General features: G+C 40.7%; 1 protein-coding gene across 3 annotated transcripts; it reads right to left on the bottom strand.

Moving 5' to 3' along the window:
• Positions 1 to 762: 762 nt before the first annotated feature.
• LOC117268437 (protein transport protein Sec24A) lies at positions 763 to 22,490 on the bottom strand. 3 transcript variants are annotated; one of them, XM_033644900.2, is made up of 24 exons: positions 22,128 to 22,490; positions 18,700 to 19,314; positions 15,926 to 16,090; positions 14,625 to 14,702; positions 13,965 to 14,027; positions 13,428 to 13,594; positions 12,566 to 12,753; positions 12,027 to 12,129; positions 11,058 to 11,184; positions 10,136 to 10,245; positions 9,788 to 9,900; positions 9,351 to 9,469; positions 8,918 to 8,973; positions 8,539 to 8,745; positions 7,714 to 7,837; positions 7,057 to 7,215; positions 6,641 to 6,814; positions 6,413 to 6,523; positions 4,904 to 5,079; positions 4,467 to 4,604; positions 4,084 to 4,188; positions 3,377 to 3,469; positions 2,704 to 2,807; positions 763 to 2,163 (listed from the first exon to the last, which is right to left on the bottom strand). In XM_033644900.2, exons 1-24 carry the CDS (start codon positions 22,186 to 22,188, stop codon positions 2,049 to 2,051), a joined length of 3,471 nt encoding a protein of 1,156 aa, XP_033500791.2. In that variant the 5' UTR covers positions 22,189 to 22,490; the 3' UTR covers positions 763 to 2,048. The 3 variants fall into 3 exon arrangements, with proteins under 3 accessions (XP_033500791.2, XP_033500800.2, XP_033500810.2); XM_033644909.2 differs by having other exon boundaries at positions 11,058 to 11,181; positions 22,128 to 22,330; XM_033644919.2 differs by lacking the exon at positions 14,625 to 14,702 and having other exon boundaries at positions 22,128 to 22,330.
• Positions 22,491 to 22,784: the final 294 nt, after the last annotated feature.

Raw genomic sequence — 22,784 nt, 5'->3', positions numbered from 1 at the left:
CATATCATGGGTCTCACAGTTGACTTTATCTGTTTAGCATGTGCAAAGATTTACAAATGTACACATGGTATTCACAGATAGGGTTGGGAAAATGTTGATTACTGTTATTAACATTAGAAGCTGTGTTGATGCATCATTTTTTGGCCATTCTCCGCCTGGAACTACAATTATTCACAATTTACCAGAGGAGGGACAAAGCCGGTTTTGCAAATTAAAAGCCAAGCTGCAGTCCAAGTCCTGAACAGGTAATTATGTGCACCATCATCAAATTGAATGCCATTTAACAGAGTGACATTTAGTTCATTTTCCTAGATAATGAATGCAATTTAGAATTTGTATTTATTGCTTTCAATGCAAAATGAGCAGGCATGCTTTGGTCTGTTTTCCCTGCGACAGTTACATGTTATATACCTTTCCATTCAGCTCACGCAAAGTGAATGGCTACTGAATTGATTCAAAGCACATCTTCTGTCAGGATACCCAGCACACTTTTTTTTATAACATCATTTAGGACTCATGTCCAAGTCCTTTGACTTGAGTCCACACTTCTGCAATTTACTCTGTACAAACACAGGCTATTTTTATTTTCATCAGTTTTTTTATGAAAGACAATTTTGTGCAAGACCAAAACATATTTGTCTGTTCCTAAATACATGTTTGCTTATATAATACATACATTACAAACTGTATGAAATCAGACCAAATCAAAAAAAAAAAACTCACGCCGAGTCAAGAGAAAACTTGACTATTATTGGTCCATACTGTTTTGTAGTCTTTGCTTTCATTGAATCAACACTGTTCACCCACCAACACACAAAACTACATTTAAAAAGTCCCAAACATTTTATTTCCTTAGCGTCACTTCACCTTATTGTTTATACTAAAATCATCACCATTTCTTCACCTTTATATAATGCAGTATTTTCAATATACAAGTATCAATAAGCATGATTAAAAGATCACAATGGCTTTGTTATGTCTGTGTTAAAGAATTTCCCATATCCTATTATATTAAAATATTTCATATATAGAGTCTGTATTTAAACAGAGGTTTAATAATAAAAAGTGACTTCCCATACAAGGCAATTATAGAATTTAATCAGATTGGGAGTCTCATAAATTATTAGATAAATGGAAACAAAAAAAGAAGAAACAAACAAACAGAACAGCGATGTCATCAGGGGTGTTCTGAATGTCCAGAGAGAGAAGGGATGACAGAGAGTTGCTGAAGGACAGATCAGACCAATGAAATAGACTTTCCACTGCCGAGTCCACACATTCAAGGCAGCGATGACGGCGAGGTCGATCCGCCTTCAAACACCTTAAGCATTCCTGCCTTTTACAACAGAGTCTACGCATTTGTTCGACACACAATTATAATGAGTGGGAAATTAAAAAAAGCACACGTTCTGTCCTTCAGGTACGATAGTAAGAGTGTTGTTAGAGCTCAGGTGTTCTGTGTACAAATACTCCTGGTGACACTCAATAACAGTCTTTGAGCGCAGACATACTAACCTTCCTCATAAACCTAGTCTTAAGCACACACAAACATACGTTTGACTTGTTTTAGTAAAGACGACTGTGCTTTTTGAACAAAAACACTTCACACATCCGTTTGTCTGAACTGTATCAGAACGATACCTCAGTTAGACAGCATTGTTCTCTGAGAATAAACACTGATTCATTCGATCATTGACATATATAATCACAATCATCATCATCTTGGATTTCTTGCTTCTTTTTTCTTCTTCCAACGCACTGCTTCAGCTGGGTAAAAAGTGCCAAATAAGCATCAGATTCGATTCTTCGTCTCTTTGTCCTCACACTGTCCGTCACATAGTTTGATTTGAGCGACACGTCACATCAGTTCAGCTTTTCCTCAGAGAGATGGTGGGCCATAGCCGAAGACTGAGCAAGAGGCATCCTTGAGTCTGACTTCCACTGCTTTCACACATACACACACACACACCATGTACATACATACGCACACATACACTGATGCACGTCCTCACTTGAGTGTTCCCTGCTCTCCACAGTCCCACTGAAAATTATTTGGAGATTTGCTGTTGGAGGTGGAGCAGGAACTCGTAGTATGACAGGGCCGACTCTGTTCGGTCTTCGATCATGTTCTGCATAAAGGTGGGTTTCAGCTGGCTCTCGTCCCTGAGAGAGTCAAAGGGTAAAGAGTGAAAAAAAAAAGTCAAGAGACATCAGATGTAGTTGTTGAAATTGTCAAAGTGATGGCGAAGGTAATTCAAGTGTTTGGTTTTACTATGAAAACTTCTGAACTTTTGCACACTTACAAACTCAGTTCATCCCTTTCAAATCTACGAGACTGCTTTTGCAGCCTTTAATGGTTTTCTAAGTTACCGATTTTTGTAATAAATGACCTCCGAATTCTGTTCCAGTTAAACAAAAGCATGAGTAACCTCACTGCTGCTCAGTTTTCTGATTTTTCAGTTGAGTTTATTTATCAGTTGTCATATTAACTGTAAATTGATCTGTTCAGTCACAATTTTCAAGATTTTATCAGCCAACAAGGTTCTCCAGGGTTCACCGAGTACAACAGAAGGTGACCTTCAAATGACGGTTCATTAACTGCCAAAACTAAAATCTACCAGCAGCTTTTGGCTGATTTAATTTCCCCACATTGTTCCAACTTGATTCTCAACTCTCTTATACAGGATGTTGTCTGTTGCCCACCTGATGACATGCAGGGAGGGGAAGAACGGCCTCTGGTCTCTGAGCCAACCGATGAAAGCTCTGGTTCTCTGCGACTCGGCAGTGTCCAGCTCGGGGAGCAGATACTGTGAGAGGAGAGAGTGGGAGGAGGATGCGATGAGTGAACGTGTAGCTATGCTGTATGTGCAATAACAGATGTGACCATTATGCCATCCTCAAGAAGGGATGTCATGAGAACAGACACTTCTAGATGCCAGAATTCTGAAAATGTGTAGGGTACTCATTTTTCTCAAGTACCGTAGATACCAGGATGGAAGTCTTACTTGACAGGACAACAAATACACCTACACGTGTTCTAGTCTGCCGTTAGAGAACACCTAACAGCACAGAAGAACAACACACTGAAGACAGCGACAGCTCTGTCTCGACTTGTTAAAAATAAAGGCCTGGGGTCTGTGTATTCTGTTAATTTTATGCAATGACAGCATTGCATATTAACTCTGTGCTACAGACAGTAGGAGGGTGATGACACGCCACACGTCTATTCTGCACTGAGTGCTGCATATGTGGCGTCTTTATCTGGTGGCCAAAAGTGTCACTTTTTACCCAACTGTCCAATCATCCAATATTTGTTTGTTACCGTGGCATCAAGCCAGTTTGTGGGACAATCCTGGTGCAACATGAGTTTTCCTACCAGGTTATCAGGCACAGCAGCGTAACTGGGAACTCCCAGGACTTGTGTGAGGAAATTGGGGTGGCAGTTCCGTCCGATCCACAGAAACATCACCTTTAGGAACACAAATATGTTATATATTAAATACAATCACAACATTATAGTGGGTGTAGTAAAGATTCCTATTTTCCTTTTATTGTAGTAAGTGAGAGCTATCACTGTGACTAGTGTCGTATCTCATTATTGGGTGACTGAAGTATAAAAGATAAAAGCTGAAGCTTGTACAGATGTTTCTATTCAAAGCCCCACTGGATAACTGTGTTACTTCATTATGTAAAATGTTAATTTTACACACTCTTCTCCAGTGTGCTGTAGAAATGTCAAGGCCTTATTACAGAGCTACCACTTAGCGCCAATGTTTACCGTCATAAAAGCACAGAGACGGATTATGACACACGGTAGCATCAACAGCCCAAAATGTAATTTCACACACTATGAACACTGCATTGGTTTTTACTTTTTCCGAAGAAGAAATCTGTCATTCTGACTATGCTATTATTACCACTCTTTTAACGTCCTACAACCCACAACTATAGAGAGAAGCTTCAACCAAAGCACCTTAGGGGTTCATCTCAGAGCAGATTTAGCCAGGTTTGAGACAGCAGCTTTGAATTTCCGTTGGCTTGTTGTAAGTGCTAATTCTAAAACCACCACGTAAAGCTTCGTACCGTTCCAGCATCCATGAGGAAAGCTCCGTCCCTGCTGAGCTTCTCCACAGACAGCTGCAGCACTCTGGGCTGAGGGATGGTCCGCTCATTGATGTTCAAAGCTCCCTGAGGATGCAGGAAACAAAAGATAAGAGAAGATTAGTCAGTAACAAGGAGACACTTAAGTACTGGGATAACATTTCAGGTTCAGCCCACTGCTCACAGCTAAAATATGACTCAGCTTCCCATTCAAAACAGTAAAAATGTGATTTTTCATTTTCACTCCAGTCATATAATCTTAACCATATGCAAAACACTGAAAGATAAAAAAAAGTCATTCATCATGCCTTTTCTGAAACTTATGATTTCAAGGAAACTATATCCAAAATTTTCACCCTCCTCACCTCATCTGTCAGATTGTCCACACGGTACAGGGCAGGATGGATCATCAGCATTGCGTAGGCCAGTGGCTGGTACTTCAGCTGACACATGGCAAACACCCGGTCATCCAGCCTGGTGCTGGTCCCTGTCCTGAAGGCTTTCTGCAGAGTGCACACACACACACACACACACACACACACACACACACACACACACACACACACACACACACACACACACACATCAGTTGGGTCAATAAATCTTTAAAGGAGTGGTTTAAAACACAAAATCCTGGGAGTAAGAGCAGTTTCATAAGTGCTGAAAAATGCTGAACAGATTAACTTTAGTGTTCTGTGATTTCCTCTAACACTTGACAAATTAAGATTTAAGTAGTTTAAAGTGTAGCAGTGTTTGACAGTGCAGCTGTTGCGTAACGACTGCATCTTGGGAAGAGGCTGACCTGTTTGAGCAGGGCGAGGATATAGAGGGGGAAGAGTCTCAGGCAGGCTGGGGACAGCAGGCCGGGCTGCTGGATGGTCAACACAGACTGCCGGTATGACGTCAGCGAGTCGATGGCAGCGTTGGTCATCGCATCTCTGGCATCACTCATACTGGCCGTCACCGAGCGGTCCACAGCTGAAGAGAGAGGGACACATTCGCAGTTGTAACGAGGAGGAGGAATCCCGTTCTTTCAGGCCAACATGTGCGGGACTTTAAAAATTCTGACTTTGATGGTCCCCATTGTAAAAAAGTTAACAAAAAATATTATTTGAAAATTCTGATAAATTTAAAGTAAATGCAACTTTAAGACTTGTACCATGGTGCACATTAATGAGCAGTTTAGAACAGCTGTGGGCTCAGTGGAAGTAAGAAGCAAACAACAGTGCTAGTGACATTTTGTGTCATATTTTGAAGAAAGCAAAAATATCAGCGTCTGCTCTCTGAGTGACTATGAGATGAGCCAGCACGGATCTAAATGCTCAGCATGTGATGGTTGCTAGGTGACCACAGCTGTAGCCACTCATCTCCATCTGTCAGTTCTAATAACAGTGAAGTGGATGAGTCCCCTGCCATGATTTAGTATCTAGCCAATCAAAGGACTATTTACTGCAACAATGGGGAATAATTTGTGTGAATGGTGCTTTATACAAATCCAAGTCTATAATATTATACATACACACACACAACCAACTTCATGTGATGTAATCAAGTATTCAGAAAATGATCACAGCCATCAAACACAAAACTGACATCTGCATGTTTTACTTTATCACACTCCTACTTAAAGTTACCACACACAGGGTGATGCAGCTATAACTTGTAAACTCAAATGCTGTGTTAAAACAAACATCAGGCGAGAACTAGTGCAGCATAAATCGATGAAATAAGTTAAAGAACGAGATCTGATACGCAGGCAGACGTTTTACGATGCACAATCTTTTTCAGCTCATGTTAAAAATAGGGGGTAATACAATTAGATGTCATTGCAGTTATGCATAATCTGAATAAAAGCAAATCATCCAACATGACATTCAATTATTATACACAGCACCAAAACATCTTGTTTCTCAATCTGTCTTCACATTTAACTGCTCAAAGAGGAAAGATTCTCTGTGCTCACTCTGAATCTCAGCTCGACATGTGCACATAAGAGCAAGATTTGTGATATTCTTTTAAAAACAATCGTTGTCCACTAACTTACACAAGTGTGATATAGAAACTTGAAACCACTGCTGTGCATATACTGAGAACAAACTTTTCAGTGAAGAAGACATCCCTTGTCCAGTTATTAAACTTTCGAAATGAACAATATTTGCATATTCACAGATTCTAGACTTTTGAATTATGAAGAAGAGGTTGATGCAAAGTGTAAGAATTTTTAACAACAATTATTTCAAAATAAGTATTTAAATATGTCATAAAGATCTGGAGGAGATCCTAAAAAGTTGTTGGATAGTTTAGTACCTACCCATGCAAGCCAGTAGTCCACTGATGGCTTGAACATCAGCACCAGCAAAGATGTCTGACAGAGAATTAACCACAGGGAGACACAAGGTGTGGACACGGATCCTCCTCTCGCCTGTTTGAGAAAACATGTGTTATTTAAACAAAAGAGGCAGAGATGAATTATTTTCATTTTTAACAATGGCTCTGAAAAAACAAAACCTTGGTGGTGTATGTGTGTGTGAGTGTGTACCTTTGCTGGACGTGTAAAGCAGCGCAGCCTGGAATGAGACAACTTGCATGTCATCCAGATTTTCCTCGATGGACATCTGAACCGCAAAGCCAGCGTCTGGGTTCACGTTGGGAAGTGACAACAGATCTGTGGAGCGCACAAAGAAGTTTCCGTGGAACGTGTGGATGGACAGACCTGCAGAGAGACAATGAGAGACAAATCAATCCACAGGGAAGACCACACATAGCCCAATCCTAATGCTTCATGATTAAACATGATGAGATGAAAAGTAAGGGGTTCCCCTTCCCATTGCATTTATCATTTAGAAGTTAATAAAAGGTAAACATCTTAAAACAATTTGAAATTCTCAAAGTAACATCTAGGAATGCATGTTCAGGTCAAAGTTCAATCAAGGACCAGCTTGTGTACCAACGGACCTTTGGTACAGCGTATCCTCATGACGGCCTCGAAGCCGATCTTCCTGGTTAAGTATCTCTTTAGATCCTTCTGGAAGCACTCCACCTGAGCAGGGTTGTGCTGGTGGTGGTAGGAGGGGTAGTAGTAAACGCTCCCTGCAGAGTATCTTGATATGCAGCCTGGGAGAGAGAAGGAACACAAGAGAAGTGATGCTGATTGTCTCGTTTCTGACAGGATAAAAATAGAGTCACACTTAATTTCCCACACACTGCTCCTGTGTTTGCATCTGGTATCATGAAAAACTTTCTGATAACTGATGATTCATAAATAAGCTTTTTCACGGACTGATTATTCATGCTTTCAGCACAAACAAGTTGGTATTTTTGAGCTCCAGGTTCGATCACTAAATTTCCAAAGCTTTTCTTTTCCCAGAGGTTTTCTGATGTATCTGGAAATTAAGGCCTGTTGTTGCTGTACGTCTAAAATAAGTATAAAGCTATCCTACAATAATGTAAAATGATTTCCCCCTTTGGTTTAATGTGACTAAAACTTAACAAGAACCTAAATTATGAAATTGTACTCTTTATTGAGCACTAGACACGTAAACCATAAAGAGTCCAATAAACCCTCCCTCTATATGCATCTAGACTTTCCCATCCATTTAGTGCGGGACTTACCAAGCGATGCCAGGTCGCAGTATCGAGAGCTGAGCAGGAACAGATCAACTGCCACCTGCTGGCCGGAGCAGTCCAGAGCCAGCTTCTTGTAGAAGTCTGTCGCTGGGGATAAGTGCTGGACGTCCTAAAGGAAAACACAGTAGGTGGGACCATGAGCTCAAAATCACAAATATAAGTTGACTACATAAAACTAGTCAAAATCAAATGACACTTTTCAAGATTGAATTATTCCATCTAAATCTTGTCCCAGGAAAAAAAATGAAAATAAAAATCAGTAACATTTCAATTACTTCACATAATTAAATCAGAGCACTTTTACGACATGAACTCAGTCAGTGTGGTTATTCAATGCAGTAAAAGTCTGACTTCAGTTGCCATGAAAGTGTGAAACAAGCTGCCAAAAAAAAGAACATAATCCTGTATATTTTTGGACTTTCCTTTTCTGATATAGTCCTCAAAACTCTGGCTAATGGCTAATGAACTTGCCATTAGTAAACTGATCATGATACTGTCTTTGGTAGACTAATTTTAAAAAGCCTCTTAAGCCAGTCTCCTCCTAAACATAATTGAACAAAAAACACTTACACTTTTTTTTTTTTTTAAATGCCATTATTCTTTCGGGGGAATGTGGCCGTGAATATTCCCTAAATAAATGCATTATGCCTGATACTACTATTATGAGCAACGTCAACATTTGTAGTCCCATTTTATAGAAATATCTACTATGACATCTGTTTTCAGGGAACATAATGCTGCTGTAGGGTATACAGCTCTTATATCCTACAGTATGATGTCCAGCACACTTCTCACTGATGTCTCTCTCACCTTGGCAGATGCCCGTTGGTTGGGGTCTTCTCTGGACTGGAGTGCCCCGACACCGAGGTTGGGCAGCTGGGTCTGAAAGATGGACATGCGCCCTCCGGTGGGTGACAGCAGCTTGAAGGCTGCTTGCAGAGCTGAACCCAGGGCAGACTGGGTCTCCATAGTCTTCTCAAATAAAGTTGGGAGGCTCTTCAGCAGATCCTGCACAAGCTGAAAAACAAATTCAGAAAGTGAGTACAAGTTGGTTCCTAAACAGTGTAAAGAAATATTTAAAAACAACTAAAACTAAGCTTAAAATGAAATAATGAGAACCCAAAAGGTGTTAGTCTGTTATGTAGATAATGTTCAATAAACGTAGCTTTAATAAAAATACATTTCCTACCTCTTTGCATTCATTGAGGTTTACTAGAAGGCTGTCTGGTGTTGGTAAAAATATATCTGTGGAGCACAACAGTTATTATTTAAACAAATATGATGCAGACATACACGCTGATATAACAGTGATGAGGCTTATTTTTAATAGTGCAGCTGCCATGACGTAATTCATTTACGGAACATAAAACAGAGACACTGTTTGTGCTGTAGCTGACTTGACATCAGTAGATTAAAAAAATGATGATACGTAACCATTTCTGACATTTAGAAATTCAGCTAAATCCATCTTAAGAAATTTCACAGAAGTTTCACCCAAAGCAGAAGGCAACAGTTCACTCTTAAAAAGCATTTAGGGGATCTCTTGATATCCTATATATTACTCCTGGTGTCATGTTGCTGTGGTAATCAGCCTGTGGCCTTTGCTGTCAGCTGTGTCTCACCTTCGATGTCAGACACAATGAGCATCTGAGGCTGAGAAAGTCCCTCCTGGAGGTTGTAGAAATGGATGGTGCTGTCAAAGGTGATGAAGCCTATCTTTGTCCGAGAGTCTCCAGGAAGCCTGGGACACACACACAGGCACACTTCAATGAAGCTGGCACTAAGGTGACAGGAATTACCTACTTTCATGTGAATTTACAAAGCCACACTTAAACTAAAAAAAGTCATGCTGCATCTCTTGAATTATATTACTTTACATTATTGCTATAATAAAACAGCTACTCTCCTATATTTTGCCACTTTCTGGTATATTTCTGATGTATTTCTAAACAACTAAATACCTTCATCGACCCTCTGTAAAGTTTAAATGCACAACAAGGACCTACATTAAAAAAGCCCCTGCTGTCTCTGATAACTGGAAATTGAATATTGTACGTACGAGTTGATGTTGTCCAGCAGTGACTGGCAGAACACATTCAGGTAGCCTGTCTCCACTGCGTTGTGGGATACATCAAGAACAAAGAGGTAAACAGCAGGCTGTGGTGGCCTCAGCTGGGTGAATCAAAGCAAACACATGAAACATAACACAAGGTCAATTAAAAACAAACCATCATAATCACACAAACATATTTCTGTCCACTTTGCATACATGTAATTTAGCAAAAAAAAATATGTCTTATTTAGTTTGTTCAGAAAGAAATGCCTTGCCACTAATACATGAATGGAAATGAGCTACTCACGTGAAATAAAAAAGCATGCAGATGTCATTAAAGCTGTTGAAACCTACCATGTATTCTGAAGGAGCAATGAATTCAATGGTGGCGTTCTGGACCTCGGGTCTTTTGTGTGGCTCTCCGTACGATCTGCTAACTGGGTTGTACATAAACTCCTCTGGAACTACACACAGACACACACAGTGAGGTTATAGGGTAAGATTTTGTGTGCAATTCAATGTTCAATCTTAAGGGTGAAGAAAAAGTAAGAGGAGAAGATAATACCAAGACAAAAATATTTATAATCAACATTTCAAATATTATGTATGCAAAGTTATTTAATTACTGTAAAAAAAAAGCATCCACTTGAAATGAATCTGTTTATATCAGTATTATCACATCTCTATATAAATAGATCATCATATTACAAAGCAGATGTCTCCTTTCTTTTAACATCAGCAGGCAAATCCAACCTTTACACTACATAAAAGATTCTAAATAATATCCAGATATTATCTGAGATGCAAAAGAATATATACATTTCCAAAACTATCTTTAACAATGTAAAAACAATAAATTACGAGCCAAAGCTTTGACTGAGGTGGTATTTGCCAACTGATGGATAATTAACTTGAATTCAGTAAAAGTAAACAGCTCTGCTCTGTCTTCATTTGCAGCTTCTCATCAGCCTAGAATAACTTAAACACAAATTTCTCCTGTTACTGAATCCATCTACCCTGAGACTCAGTGTCAGGTTCAGGGAACTTTCCCTGGTATTTATTCAGCAGAAAAAGGAAATGCTATCAAGAAGGAAATAAATACCTGAGTTAGTTCACCTTATAGTTTTGTCTTACCTTATTGTGCTAACTTGAAAAAGTAGCTGGCTATCAGATGTCAATATAATCCCCAAAATGTTTTATGTTTGTGCTGCTTAACAGTGGCTCTTACAGCTGATCATATTTGAAAGAGCATACATCAATCCTCCCCCTTTCTTACCATCATTGACCCGATAGCACAGGTTACACTTCCACCTCCTCTGGTCCAGGAAAGAGACGAAGGGATTGATGTAGGTTCTGCAGGACCGACACCGGACTATGGTGCTGGATGTCACCACAGGAAGCTGCTACAAGAAAAACAACAGGACAAAAGCAAACCGTGTGAGAAGTGCCTCCAGGCAAACTCACCTCCTTATAACTCGTTGTAACTGGCATTGCAATAAAGATGTTCTTGTTGCTGTCCAAGTTGTGCAACATCTCTGCTGTCTGCGTCCTCGATTAACACAGGAACAAACATGAATTCATTCGGACAGATTTTGCCCAGAGGTGTTTTTAGTCAAATCCCGTTCTGAGGAAAAGGGTTGAGAAGATCCTCAATGTTTAATCAGTAAAAGTCTGATGTAGTTATCTTATCAAAATCTAAGGAACACAGCAGAGGATGAGGCTGTAGATTATTTATAAACTTATTCAGAAAAGAGCTCTGTTGAGCACAAATACTAGTTTATACTAGTTTCTCCTGGCACCACCTTCCTTCACATTGATGCAGTGAAATAAATAAAGATTAAACACCCCTATGAGATGCCTGGTACTAAAATGGTGAAACAGCATTGATCACCTCAACAACAAAAATGGCCCGAGTGCCTTGTGCAAAAGTATCACTGGCTGCCACGGCAAAAAGTATATTACTAACTTTTCTATACTATAATAAGGTCTTATCGTGTCTTTCTCCTTAACATGCTGAAACCAGTAAGAAGCCTGTTTAACCCCATACACTGCCAGAAAATTTGGTTTCGCTGGAAAGAAATGTGATCACCGCTTTCCTGTTAATCCGTAACCCCAAACAGTAAAACAGGTTTCATGACATCTAATAAACAATGTTATTATAAAGAGCCAACAGTAGGAAGGTTATTTAAGCTGATTTTACACTAACTGATGTGTGTGCACATTAAATATTGAACTGAGGTGTTACCGAGAGGTCTTTGAAGGGGTGGAGCAGCAGGCCCAGCGGCATCTTGGCTTTATTGAGCAGTGACTGAGTCTGAGGGATGCTGGTCAGCGTACAACGAAAGACCCTGGAGAGAAACAAACACAGTAGTTCATTGTGCTTGAAAGGCATCATCAGATCATGATGTCATTAGAATTGCTTATGCTTTATAAATGTTTTCAAGGAACATCTAAGCCAAAACCTCATGGGACAACATTTGCACAGACAAATTAATGTTTATGCTCATCTACTGCAAAATGTGTACAGTTGCAGAGATGGCAGCTTAACAGCTAACATTTCATTGCTGACTCTAAGCAATAACTTAAAATGCAAAAGTCCCACTTAAGGTGCATTTTACAATTTTCTTTACAAAGTATAAATAATGATTTTTAAAAAAAACTTTAAAAAAATTAAAGTGTAAACAGTCAATATCATGGTAATATCAGTTTTAAAGGATAATAACTATCAAATGAAAGATGATAAGTATAGACACATGCTATCAATACTAGTCTGCCATGGCTTACTCTGGGTTGCAGTTGATCTTCTGCAGGTCCTGTGGGAGACAGGGCGTTGGGGCAGGGATCGGGCTTGGTGGCAGCAGGTTCCTCTCCTGCAGCAGGTTGACCACTCTCAGAGCCTCTGGGGTGCTGGACTGGAGACTCATGGCTGCCAGGGACGGGCTCAGTTGGGCTGGCCCTGGGCCACCAGGTGGCTGAGAGAAGGGGGAACAAGCTATTCAGTGGATCTACCTACCAAAAAGTTATGACAGCCAACTCATTTAGCATGGATGGCCACCCATGCTTTGTAGACACCTGCGGATAATCATTGCCTCTAAATCCGCACCCTCTAAAGCCAAAACATCACAAAGATTTAATATTTCCTCCAGCATTTTTATGTTGTCCCGGCCCAGCTAAAGCACAACAAAAATAGAATTTGATATTTACAAATTATTTACAGTTATGGATGACATGGACTACCATCTGCTATGTCATAAAGAAACAATCAGTCCCATAAATCAGCAAACCAACACGTTATCCTGGTCCCTAAAAAAGTCATTTGGTGGTATTAACTTAAAAATGTGTGTGTTTTAGTTCCTTAAACAATACAAGTACATCACATAACAAATATAATATTGAATGTATGTTCTGTGATACTGCTCCTTCTTATGTCAGCTTTCTACAAATGCTCAGAAGTTATAGCTCAGTGACAGCTTAACGTTTCCATACACCTTGGACTGACAGAAGGGCTTTGCCTGTGAACGTGGTGTAAAGCAAATGCATGACATAAATGGCAGGGCACATCGTTCCACACCCAGTGGAATGAGCAAACAAACAGTTCATGTAAAATGCTCTAACAGCACTCAGTCAACACACGGCGGAGACTCACCTGCTGGTATGGCTGAGGTGCTTGAGTATAAGGCTGCGTGGCGGCTTGCATCGCAGGGTGCATGGGGGAGGTGGCGTTGTGAGGAGCTGAGGTGTTCTGATACCCAGGGGGGAGGGAGGGGTAGTGGCCCAAGTGCCGACCAGGTGGTCCAGGCTGAGGCAGGCCAGCTGTGGAAGAAAGGGTAACAGAAATTAGGTCAGTCTACGTCAGAAGTCGTGAGAGTGTGGCAATGGTCACTGTTAAGCACTGTGTTTTTAGTAATAAGTGCAGAAAAATGAATGAAAAAGGTCATAAGTTGTAAGTGTTAATAGAGTTGTGAAGGCGGGATTTACTATAAGAGGTTGTGTCATAAAAATATAAGAAAAAATGTTTTTAGAAAATCTCTGCCTCCTTCAAAAGCTGTGATGTAAATTGAAAGAGGACGATTTTCCCATTTACTGCAAGAGTGTAGCAGCTTTGAAACCCTGCTTAGTAAGCCTATGCTGTACATGAGGTTGGTGTGAAAAGAATATAATAAGTGGCAGAAAATGGCCTTACCCATTTTGTTGTCAACATGATTATAGCTGTTTGGTGCTTGCGGGCCATTGCCAGCCACAGTTCCTGTTTCAAAACAAACACAGATGTGATGTGAATTAATTTTAGTGACACTCTTTGCTATTTCTATCCCAGTGTGCTAACCACAGGCGATGGATATGGAAGGATCTGATCTACACTAAAAGTTACATATAAGATGGACACAAAAGAGCACTGATGCAAAACAATAGCAGTGATGATACTGATGATGGGAATGAATGGTGTTTTAAGAAATGTTTGTAGTTTGGTGCTTCTAAGATGTTTATTTAGAGGTCATATGGTTGGAATGGATGACAGAGAGAAGCAAACAATCTACCAACAGGAAATGTGTTACCAGGGATGCACTGATACAAAAAACAAGCAAAAAAACATACTGGGCTTAAGCAGCACAGATTATTGAGATTAAAGCAAAGCATCTTGTTTATTTGAACTTATTCTCTGCACATTGTAAAAATAACAGATTGGAGCCCCTTATCATCTGATTCTGCAGAGCTTCATACTTGTTATCAACTTATGGGACAAAAAAAATGAGTGCATCCCTGGATACAATGAATAACAGCACAGAGAGGACAGGATGGGCATCATAGCACTGACACAAACAGCTACTGACAGATTTGGCCACACCTGGACATTCAATATCCCCCTCCTGGCAGTCGGGCTCAGTGGGGGGCAGGGTGCTGTTAACAGCACCCCCACACTGAGCTGGCATGTAGAGGAAGGAGGGGAGGGAGGGAAACAATGGAAGGTGATCAGAACAAATATGACAGGCTTATAGAAGGACATACAGACTCATCGCTGACTTTGTTCTGATTATGAGAATGTTGTGCTATATTAACTTTGACCATCGATGTTTACACAAGCTTGCTAACCTAGTTAAAACATGTCACTATCCATCTGCAATCAGTCTGAAATACAAACTACTGAAGTGACTGGTCATGCTGTCTCGTGGAAAACCGGCTCCACTTCCTTTTTTCCCCCCAACACAGCTGATTCAAGTGCTTTCCTAATAAATTGCTAGTCTCAGCTTGCTGAGTTCATACCAGGCCGGTGGCACCTCCGAGGTCTAGCCCACACATATATGGGTATTTTTTAACACAGCTGTTTCCAACCTTCAGTCTCAAAAAAAAAAAAAAAAAAAAAAAAAAAAAAAAAAAAAAAATCCTATTCACACAAGCACTATTTCTAAAAAGTCCAAATGAAAACATAATAACACAATGGAAGTGCTGTCAAGAGCATGCAAACTCAACAGATGCCAATATAACCCTAATCCTAACGCCATGTTGGCCAATTGAGGCAAAGAAGAAGTTGCTGGCCTAACAGAAGCCTGAAATAAAGCCATCACTGGAAGGTAACTGGGAGAAGTGACCTCTGTAGCTGATTCTGATGCCTCTGTCCCTTAATATAGTGGAGGAGTAACTCTACATTTGTGCGTAAACATGCGAAACATCCTGTTAGCAAGGTTAGAGCCGGCACTATTTTGATCACATCCGAAATTGCACAAGATGTTGCCTCATTTGTGACGCCTCACAAAAGCAGAGAAAGGCGGACACTCTGATGTCAAGAGGCAAAACCTCAGTTTTCCCTGTGTACGTGGCAACATTGTAAACATAGTTTCTGTAAGTCTTCACCCTAGAGGGAGTTTAACAAAAGGTTTATTTTCAGTGACCTTAAATGCAGTGTGTATGTGGACGAAAAGCCAAAACACACAGAAAAGGCTATGGTTACAAAAATCCCGGTGTGTACGCATGAACTAGGCCTGAGACTAAATCAGACAATGCAAAATGTAAATAAACAAACAATGTGATGTAGTCAAGTATAAACAAAATTGGATGTGTCACTCATTATTGTGTTACAGTCTTTATTGGTGGTCATACCCAAAGACAAAGCACAAAAATGTTATGCGTCAAGATTTTAAAAGACCTTACCATCTGCCTTGGGGGGTGGAGGTGTGGCATTGGCCATTGGGGGTCCAGTGGGAGGCGGTGGGGGTTTCATAGTTGATGGGGGGCCTGTGGGTGGGGGGCCATAGGGAGCTCTGCTTGGTTGGTATGTGTGGGGAGCCATGGGAGTCATTGGCGGTAGTGCAGTGCCTGGTGAAAAACAACAACAGTGAGTCTTCTTAGAGCTGCAACTCATGATTATTTTTATGTCATTACAGATTTAGATTCATCTTTTGATTTTACTTTCTGTATCATCAATGACAGATTTAGTATATAAAATGTGACAAAAGAGTGAGCAATGCTTAACACAATTTACTAAAGAGAAAAAGCAATAAATACAATTAATCTCATTTCAAAGTTGTTCAATAATTTTCTTTCAAATAGACTTATTGCTTCAGCAGTCATTTTTGTGAGACGAAGACACACATTGGCCAACACCCTCCATCATCACAGGCAGGTCTGCACAGTTAATCAAAACATTATCAAAATCACCATATTGTCAAGTTCAATATCCAAATCGCAGGAGCTGCAATTTTTTGATAAGGTTAAATGTGCAAACATGCTTGTTTGGTACACACCCCAGCAAAAATCACAGCATCATCATTTTAAAAAAATTTCTCAGTGAAAATGAAATGCAAAGATGACCATTCCTACTAAAATTTCGACTCATTTGGCAAACGCATGATCTGTCAAAATAATCGCAATTTGACTTTTTGTGCATGTATTGTAGTTTAGCCCTAATCTCTGGTGAAACTGCACTGTCACTGAGGCAATTTAGGTGTCATGTAAATCAAGAGCACTGTGTAATATTGCCACATATCACGAGGAAGGGATGGGGGCATCACTGATGTGTAACATTATAAGCTCTGACTAGAGGCGACAACAGCTGGTGGCACTACTGACCCACAGCCAGCTAAAGTCAGAACAGTCACAGCAACAGAGACAAGTCCATTTCTCATAAATCAGACAATGCAGATGTTTCATTAACTTATTGATGAATAAGCACTCACTTTTGTGTATAAAGATGTATACGCCATTTTTATAAATGACACTGTCCACTGAGGGCATGGCGTAATACCATGCATAATGGGTCAGGTGGATTATTCTTACAGTAGTGACAGAAAATGGTAAGTGGCTCTTACACTGACAAATGATTATTTATAGCAAAGATTCTATAATTTCAGGGACACAAGGCCAAACAGAGCATAAAAACTTAATTTGATTAGACGTTGGACTGAGATGAAGCTGCACGATAATGACTAAAAAGACAATCCTCTTTACTGCAGATTGTGCACGGTACTTTTTGGCGTTTCATAACGGCATTGTGGCATGTTTATTTAATCTGAAACATTTTACTGAAAAAAAATACTTTGTGACTGTTAAAACTGAAGACTGAACCATGTTTAACTGGACTATGAAGCTTTCAGCAGCTCAACAGAGCCAAAACTCTCCAACAGATTATTGTGGCTGGTGGTGAAATGGGTGACATTTGAGAATTGCTTGCGACATGTGTGACATTTTAAAGCAAGAAACCAGTCAACAGAGCACACATCTCCACAAACACCTAATAATTTCTCCAGTTAGCTGCTTCTTTCACTGTCACCATTGTACTGGGGAAGATATGCGCTGATGGTGCTGCTGGGGGAAAGGTCGCTAAAACCAAGCAGACTCTTCTTGTTAAGGGTGTGAATGTGAACAGCAATTTCAAGCCAAACCATAAGATTGAGAGAAATGCTGGTAACTGAACTGAGACTGAGGCGACCATGTGAACTCTGCTTCTCTGTACAAGTAGTGCACTAAAAATAGCTTTTTAAAAATCAAGGTTAATTTACAAAACACAATGACAAATCACTCAGACACTGTGGCCACGGTTCCACAACCAGCTTCATGGTCACATTGCTTAACAACTTAGCCACTTCCTCCGCAGAAAATATGAATGACTAGTTGGCATGAAAATTACTGAGATTCTCAATAAGTGGTCTTAGTGGGAGCTAAATACTTCTCAGGAGAGACAACCCTTCAACTCTCACAACAAGAAATTAAACTACTACCTACAGCTTTCAAAATGCCCAAAAGATTTGGCTGTGTGCATTCTGTTAATATCACCAGAAGAGAGCAAACATTTTATCAACACAGCCTGCATCAGACACCGAAACAAAATTTTGGACTTGTCCTGAAAGCCACGTCACACTGCAACATCAGAAATACATTTGAAACAATAAAATTCTGATTTGAACTTTGTTCAGATTCAGTGTAAATGAGTCTCTGTGCCTGGGAGGGAGCCAGAGGCAGCTGCCAGCCAACATGTTCAAAGAACAGAGGTCAAGGTCCAGCTCCAACATATCAGCATTCTTGATAGGCATATCTACAGCACATGTCAGTGAAAGAAGACAATGATGAGGAAAAAAGACAAGACATAGTATCAAAGTTATAGAAAGGTCACTAGAAGAGGATAGCAGTGGATATCTTGAAGAAACAATATATGTTTTAAAAAAAATACACATTACACACGTTACAATGATTGGGTAATGGGGACACTGGAATTAATGAGCTAAAGTTCGCTCATCTGATTTACTTAAACTTGAAAGGATGATTCATCTTTTTATTGAATTGACCCAAGGAGTGCCTGCATCATTAGGAGTCTCATTTGCTTACGTCCTCTCTGTGAATTTGTCTTATCCTATCTTTGAAAATAAAATCGTATTGTGCATAGGGATGACACAGTCTAGACTTCAGTGTTCAGACACCAGTGTTCCTACCTGGCTGGGTATATCCGTGCAGAGAGGTGGGGGGGATCCCTGGACCTGGGGGCTGGGTGACACTATGGGACACATGGGCTAGTGGTGCAGAGCTGTAAGCCGCCGATGTTGGTGGTGGTGGCGGTGCTGTCGAGCTTGCAGCTGGGTTCACATGATTAGCCATGGGGCCGCGGGGAGGTGTGCTCATGGAAGTGGGTGGCCCCATTGGTGGGGGAGCTGCGTTGTACTGCCATGCTGGCGCCATGGGGTGTGGCTGCTGGGGATTTGGGTAGTAGCTACTAGAAGATACAGCAGGAGGGGGAGGTGTGGCCTGTGCAGGGGGCAGCCGAGGACCAGGGCTGGGGCTGGCAGACTGAGGAGGGGTATGGGATGGAGGACCTCCCATGAGAGGCCTGGTCAACAGCGACTGGCCTGGAGGAGCTGGGTAGGAAGTGAGTGGTGGGCCAGGCTGGTAGGAGCTGCCTGGAGGAACAGATTGGTATGGCCCAGAGGGGTAAAGTCCAGGGCCGGGAGGTGGGGGAGCTTTGGCCTGCATTGGATTGTAGGTTGGTTGGTGAGTCATGCCATAGCTGACCCCTGGCAGCTGCTGCAGGGCAACTGGATTCTGTGATGGACCTGAAGAAGAGAGGTAGAAAAAAAACAGGGATCTTAGAGATTCTAGTTCAAAAATAACAAGCCTACGTTTATTTGGTTATTACGTATTTCTTGTACCAAGGATAATATAGATCTAGCAATCAAAATTACACCAAAGCTTTTCAGACACACACCTCACTCCTTAAATGCAATTTTACATGTCAGCTCCAGGCTGAATATTCCTCTTACTTTCAAGTTTTCTCCAGCAGTGCTGCCACTGTGACAAGAAGACAACGGGCTGTTGCACTCCCTCTTTTGTGCCAAATGCCAAAATCTGACCAAGGATTGTTGCGCTCTGGCTTATAGTTTTGTTATGCCTGACCAGTGCAATTCTGGAAAGCTTCTGTAAGGTAGCCTTGTGTTTGAAAGCTTAAAAAGCCAAGCCATGAGCTTCCAGACAGACAAAGTCAACATTGTTATGGATTCTGTGTCTGAAAAGTTTGTCATTCAAGTGTCTTAAACCCAAGCAAGCCCTCGGGATAAATCTGAAGCACAGTTCAAAAAGGTAAATGAAAAGCAGATGGCAAAGTACTAGCAGCGATGACACCAAGTGAAAACCACTCAGATCCACCAAACGGCCAATGAACTGACAGCTCACGGTCTAATCTCTTTACCTGGATTTAATTCACCATTATCTGCTCTCAGTGACAGTGAGTGTGGGGCTCTAAGCCAGGTCCGACCTTACTTGGCAGACCACCGTAGTTAATCACCATAGACACTTTCGCACAATTACAAATGCTTTAACTATATATTGTGCAAACATCAGACTTAACTGCGGCATTTGTTTCTTAGTATCCTGGATGTGAAATATCAATACCAAGAACTACAGTGTCAAGACTGGAAGTTAGCACCAGCAACCAGCCAAATGCTGGTAAATTAAGAAAGTTAACTGCAGCCAACAAACAATGGTTATCTGTCGAGTGGCTAGTAGATTTTGGAATTCACACCAGCATAAAAACAGATCTTTAACACATATCCGCTGGTCAGTCGGACAAAAAGAAAGAAATAGGTTACAGTGACAACTCATATTAATTAATGTGTTACTTAAATAACAATCCAACAGGAAAGAGTGCTTCAACTGCAGCACTTTTAATTGCATCTCTTTTTCCACCTTAAATGATTACATTACGCAAACAGACTTACTCCTATCCACTTAGTCTTGTACTACATAACTGGAAGCAGAGCTAAATGAGCATCAGAGTGAGAAGAGATTACAAAACAACTCTTCTCAATGAGCAAAGATAGATGAAAGCATATAATCCACCTCAAATCGTTGTCCTTCCTAAGAGAGGAGAACATAGACCTTTAAGCAAATCAAAAACCATCAAACCACTAAAAGGTAAAGCATTTTAAAACTGGCTTCATTTACATTAAATTGGTATATGATAAGAATATGCAGGAAAATATCAATCAGCCAAGTGACATCCCTAACTGTGACCTCTATATATGATGCTTTTGGCTACACTTCTTATTACTGTATGCACATCAGTTGTGGAAAATACATTTGATATGTAGACATTTATTGGTTTGACAATATACATATTCTGGACACACTCATCACTTTTTCATGATTCATCATAAAGATACTTCTATCATCATGGCATCCAGCATTAATTAAGTGTTTTCATGGTTTGTTTCTGTTGTCAGTGAGACTTTGTTTTCAAACTTATCAAAGCTCAAAGAACAGAGCTAGATTAACATTCTTTATGTCAATGACCAACCTGATTCAAAGGAGATAGGAATGTGATCAAGGGGGACTGTGGTGAGCAATTAGAAGTTAAGACACAGTTCAGACAAACACAGTATATCTACAGTTTTAGAAAACCACCTGAGGCATTAAACTCGAGCTGCAACTGCTTCATCTGCATAGTACAAGGGAGCTCCTTCACATGCAGCGATAAAACGTTTCTGAAGGCTGCACACAATGACACTTTTGTTAGATGTTACTGAGTGTGCTCGGATTGTTTTTCCCTAGCATTCATGGAAATCCGATAGAAATGTGTGGGTAATCTCAAACTGCTGTAGGTAATTGGATGAGCCTGGAGAACGCTGTGCAGCAACATATCTGGATCATCCCCAATTTGCCACATGTACAGTCAAACGCAGAAAGCAAAAGCTTCCCAAGCTGTTTAGCCTGCTAAAGAATAGTATTTCTCAACAGTGAATGAGCTAATAAACATACAGGTGGGATTTTTAACGGACAATGTCACTGTACACGAAAAACTATATGGAGACAGGTGGGAAAACACAAGTTAAAGCTCGTTAGATATTTTCTTCATCACAGGGGAAGTTCGGGCTAACTGAGCAGCTATTTGAGAGGATATAACAAGTCCTAGATAGGCGGTGTGATCATGACCCCCGTTATGTTTACTGGGAGAAGATGGGACAACCCAACGCTTGTCTCAAAAGTCATAATGCCGGTTGACCCCTCGATTTGTCAACCTGTTGGTCTCCCTGCTCAACAAGCCAAAGGCAGCAATGGTTAAAGAGTTAGCAAGGCGGGTAGCGTACCTTACGATTTACACTATTTTTGCCATCTTATGTCACTAAGATAACAAAGGTCAAGATTAACCGCAGCTGTCCCGACATAACTATACCTGACAGCTCGCTCTTGCTTGGCTACCTATAGTTACAGCGTTACTAAGCAAGGTAGTTAGCTAACAGTTAGCAAATAGCCACAGAAACAGGGTCCAAGAACTGATGCTAATGTTAGCATATTACTTACGCAAAGCGAGTTAGCTCTTATTAGCTACTTTGCCGTGACCTAACTTTACTTACATTTGAATGTTACTCACCATTCGTATATGTCTGTCCTGTCCCTGTCCCATTCTGAGAGTTAAACCCCGCCGTTGACATCTTGAAATAGACACCAGGACCTAATTTAGAGGTGCTTGGTTGGCGAATAGCTAGCTGCGTCTTTAGCTAGCTAGCTAACTAGCTGGCAGTCGCGGGGTAACGTTCAAACCTGTGGCTCTGACGATGTGGCCTTTAGTCAAAGCGGCGTCTACGGCGACGTCTCCTAATTTCTTAAAAAGTTAAGTAGATGGCTTATTTGCGATCACAGAGCCATGGCTATTACCGAAACCCCGTTCAACTACCTACGGGTAAGTAACGATAGGCCTTGTCAGAGTAATCGTGTGAGACACTTCTCCTCTTTCACCGGAAGTTGGGATCACCCAGCAGGATCAACGCAAAAATCGTCGGGCATGCGCAGTATGTACACGTGGCATTTCCTCCGGTGCTCTGGGTTTTACAGTGTACTGGAAACAAGAGAAGAGAGTGTAATCTTGGTATTGAATATGTAGTCAGTATTTAAAGCATTCACTCATTTATTTTGATGAAGTAAAAAACTGTAAAATATCTGCCAATCTGACCATATAGATTTAAAACGACCAGAAAAGTAATTTCCACCTCTAGATGAAGTGACATGCAAGTGCCTAACAATATGATAT

This window comes from Epinephelus lanceolatus, chromosome 11 (genome assembly GCF_041903045.1).
Source record: "Epinephelus lanceolatus isolate andai-2023 chromosome 11, ASM4190304v1, whole genome shotgun sequence".
Taxonomy (NCBI): Eukaryota; Metazoa; Chordata; class Actinopteri; order Perciformes; family Serranidae; genus Epinephelus; species Epinephelus lanceolatus.
Note: the sequence above shows the minus strand (reverse complement) of the source record. Positions and strands in the feature narration are given on the sequence as shown.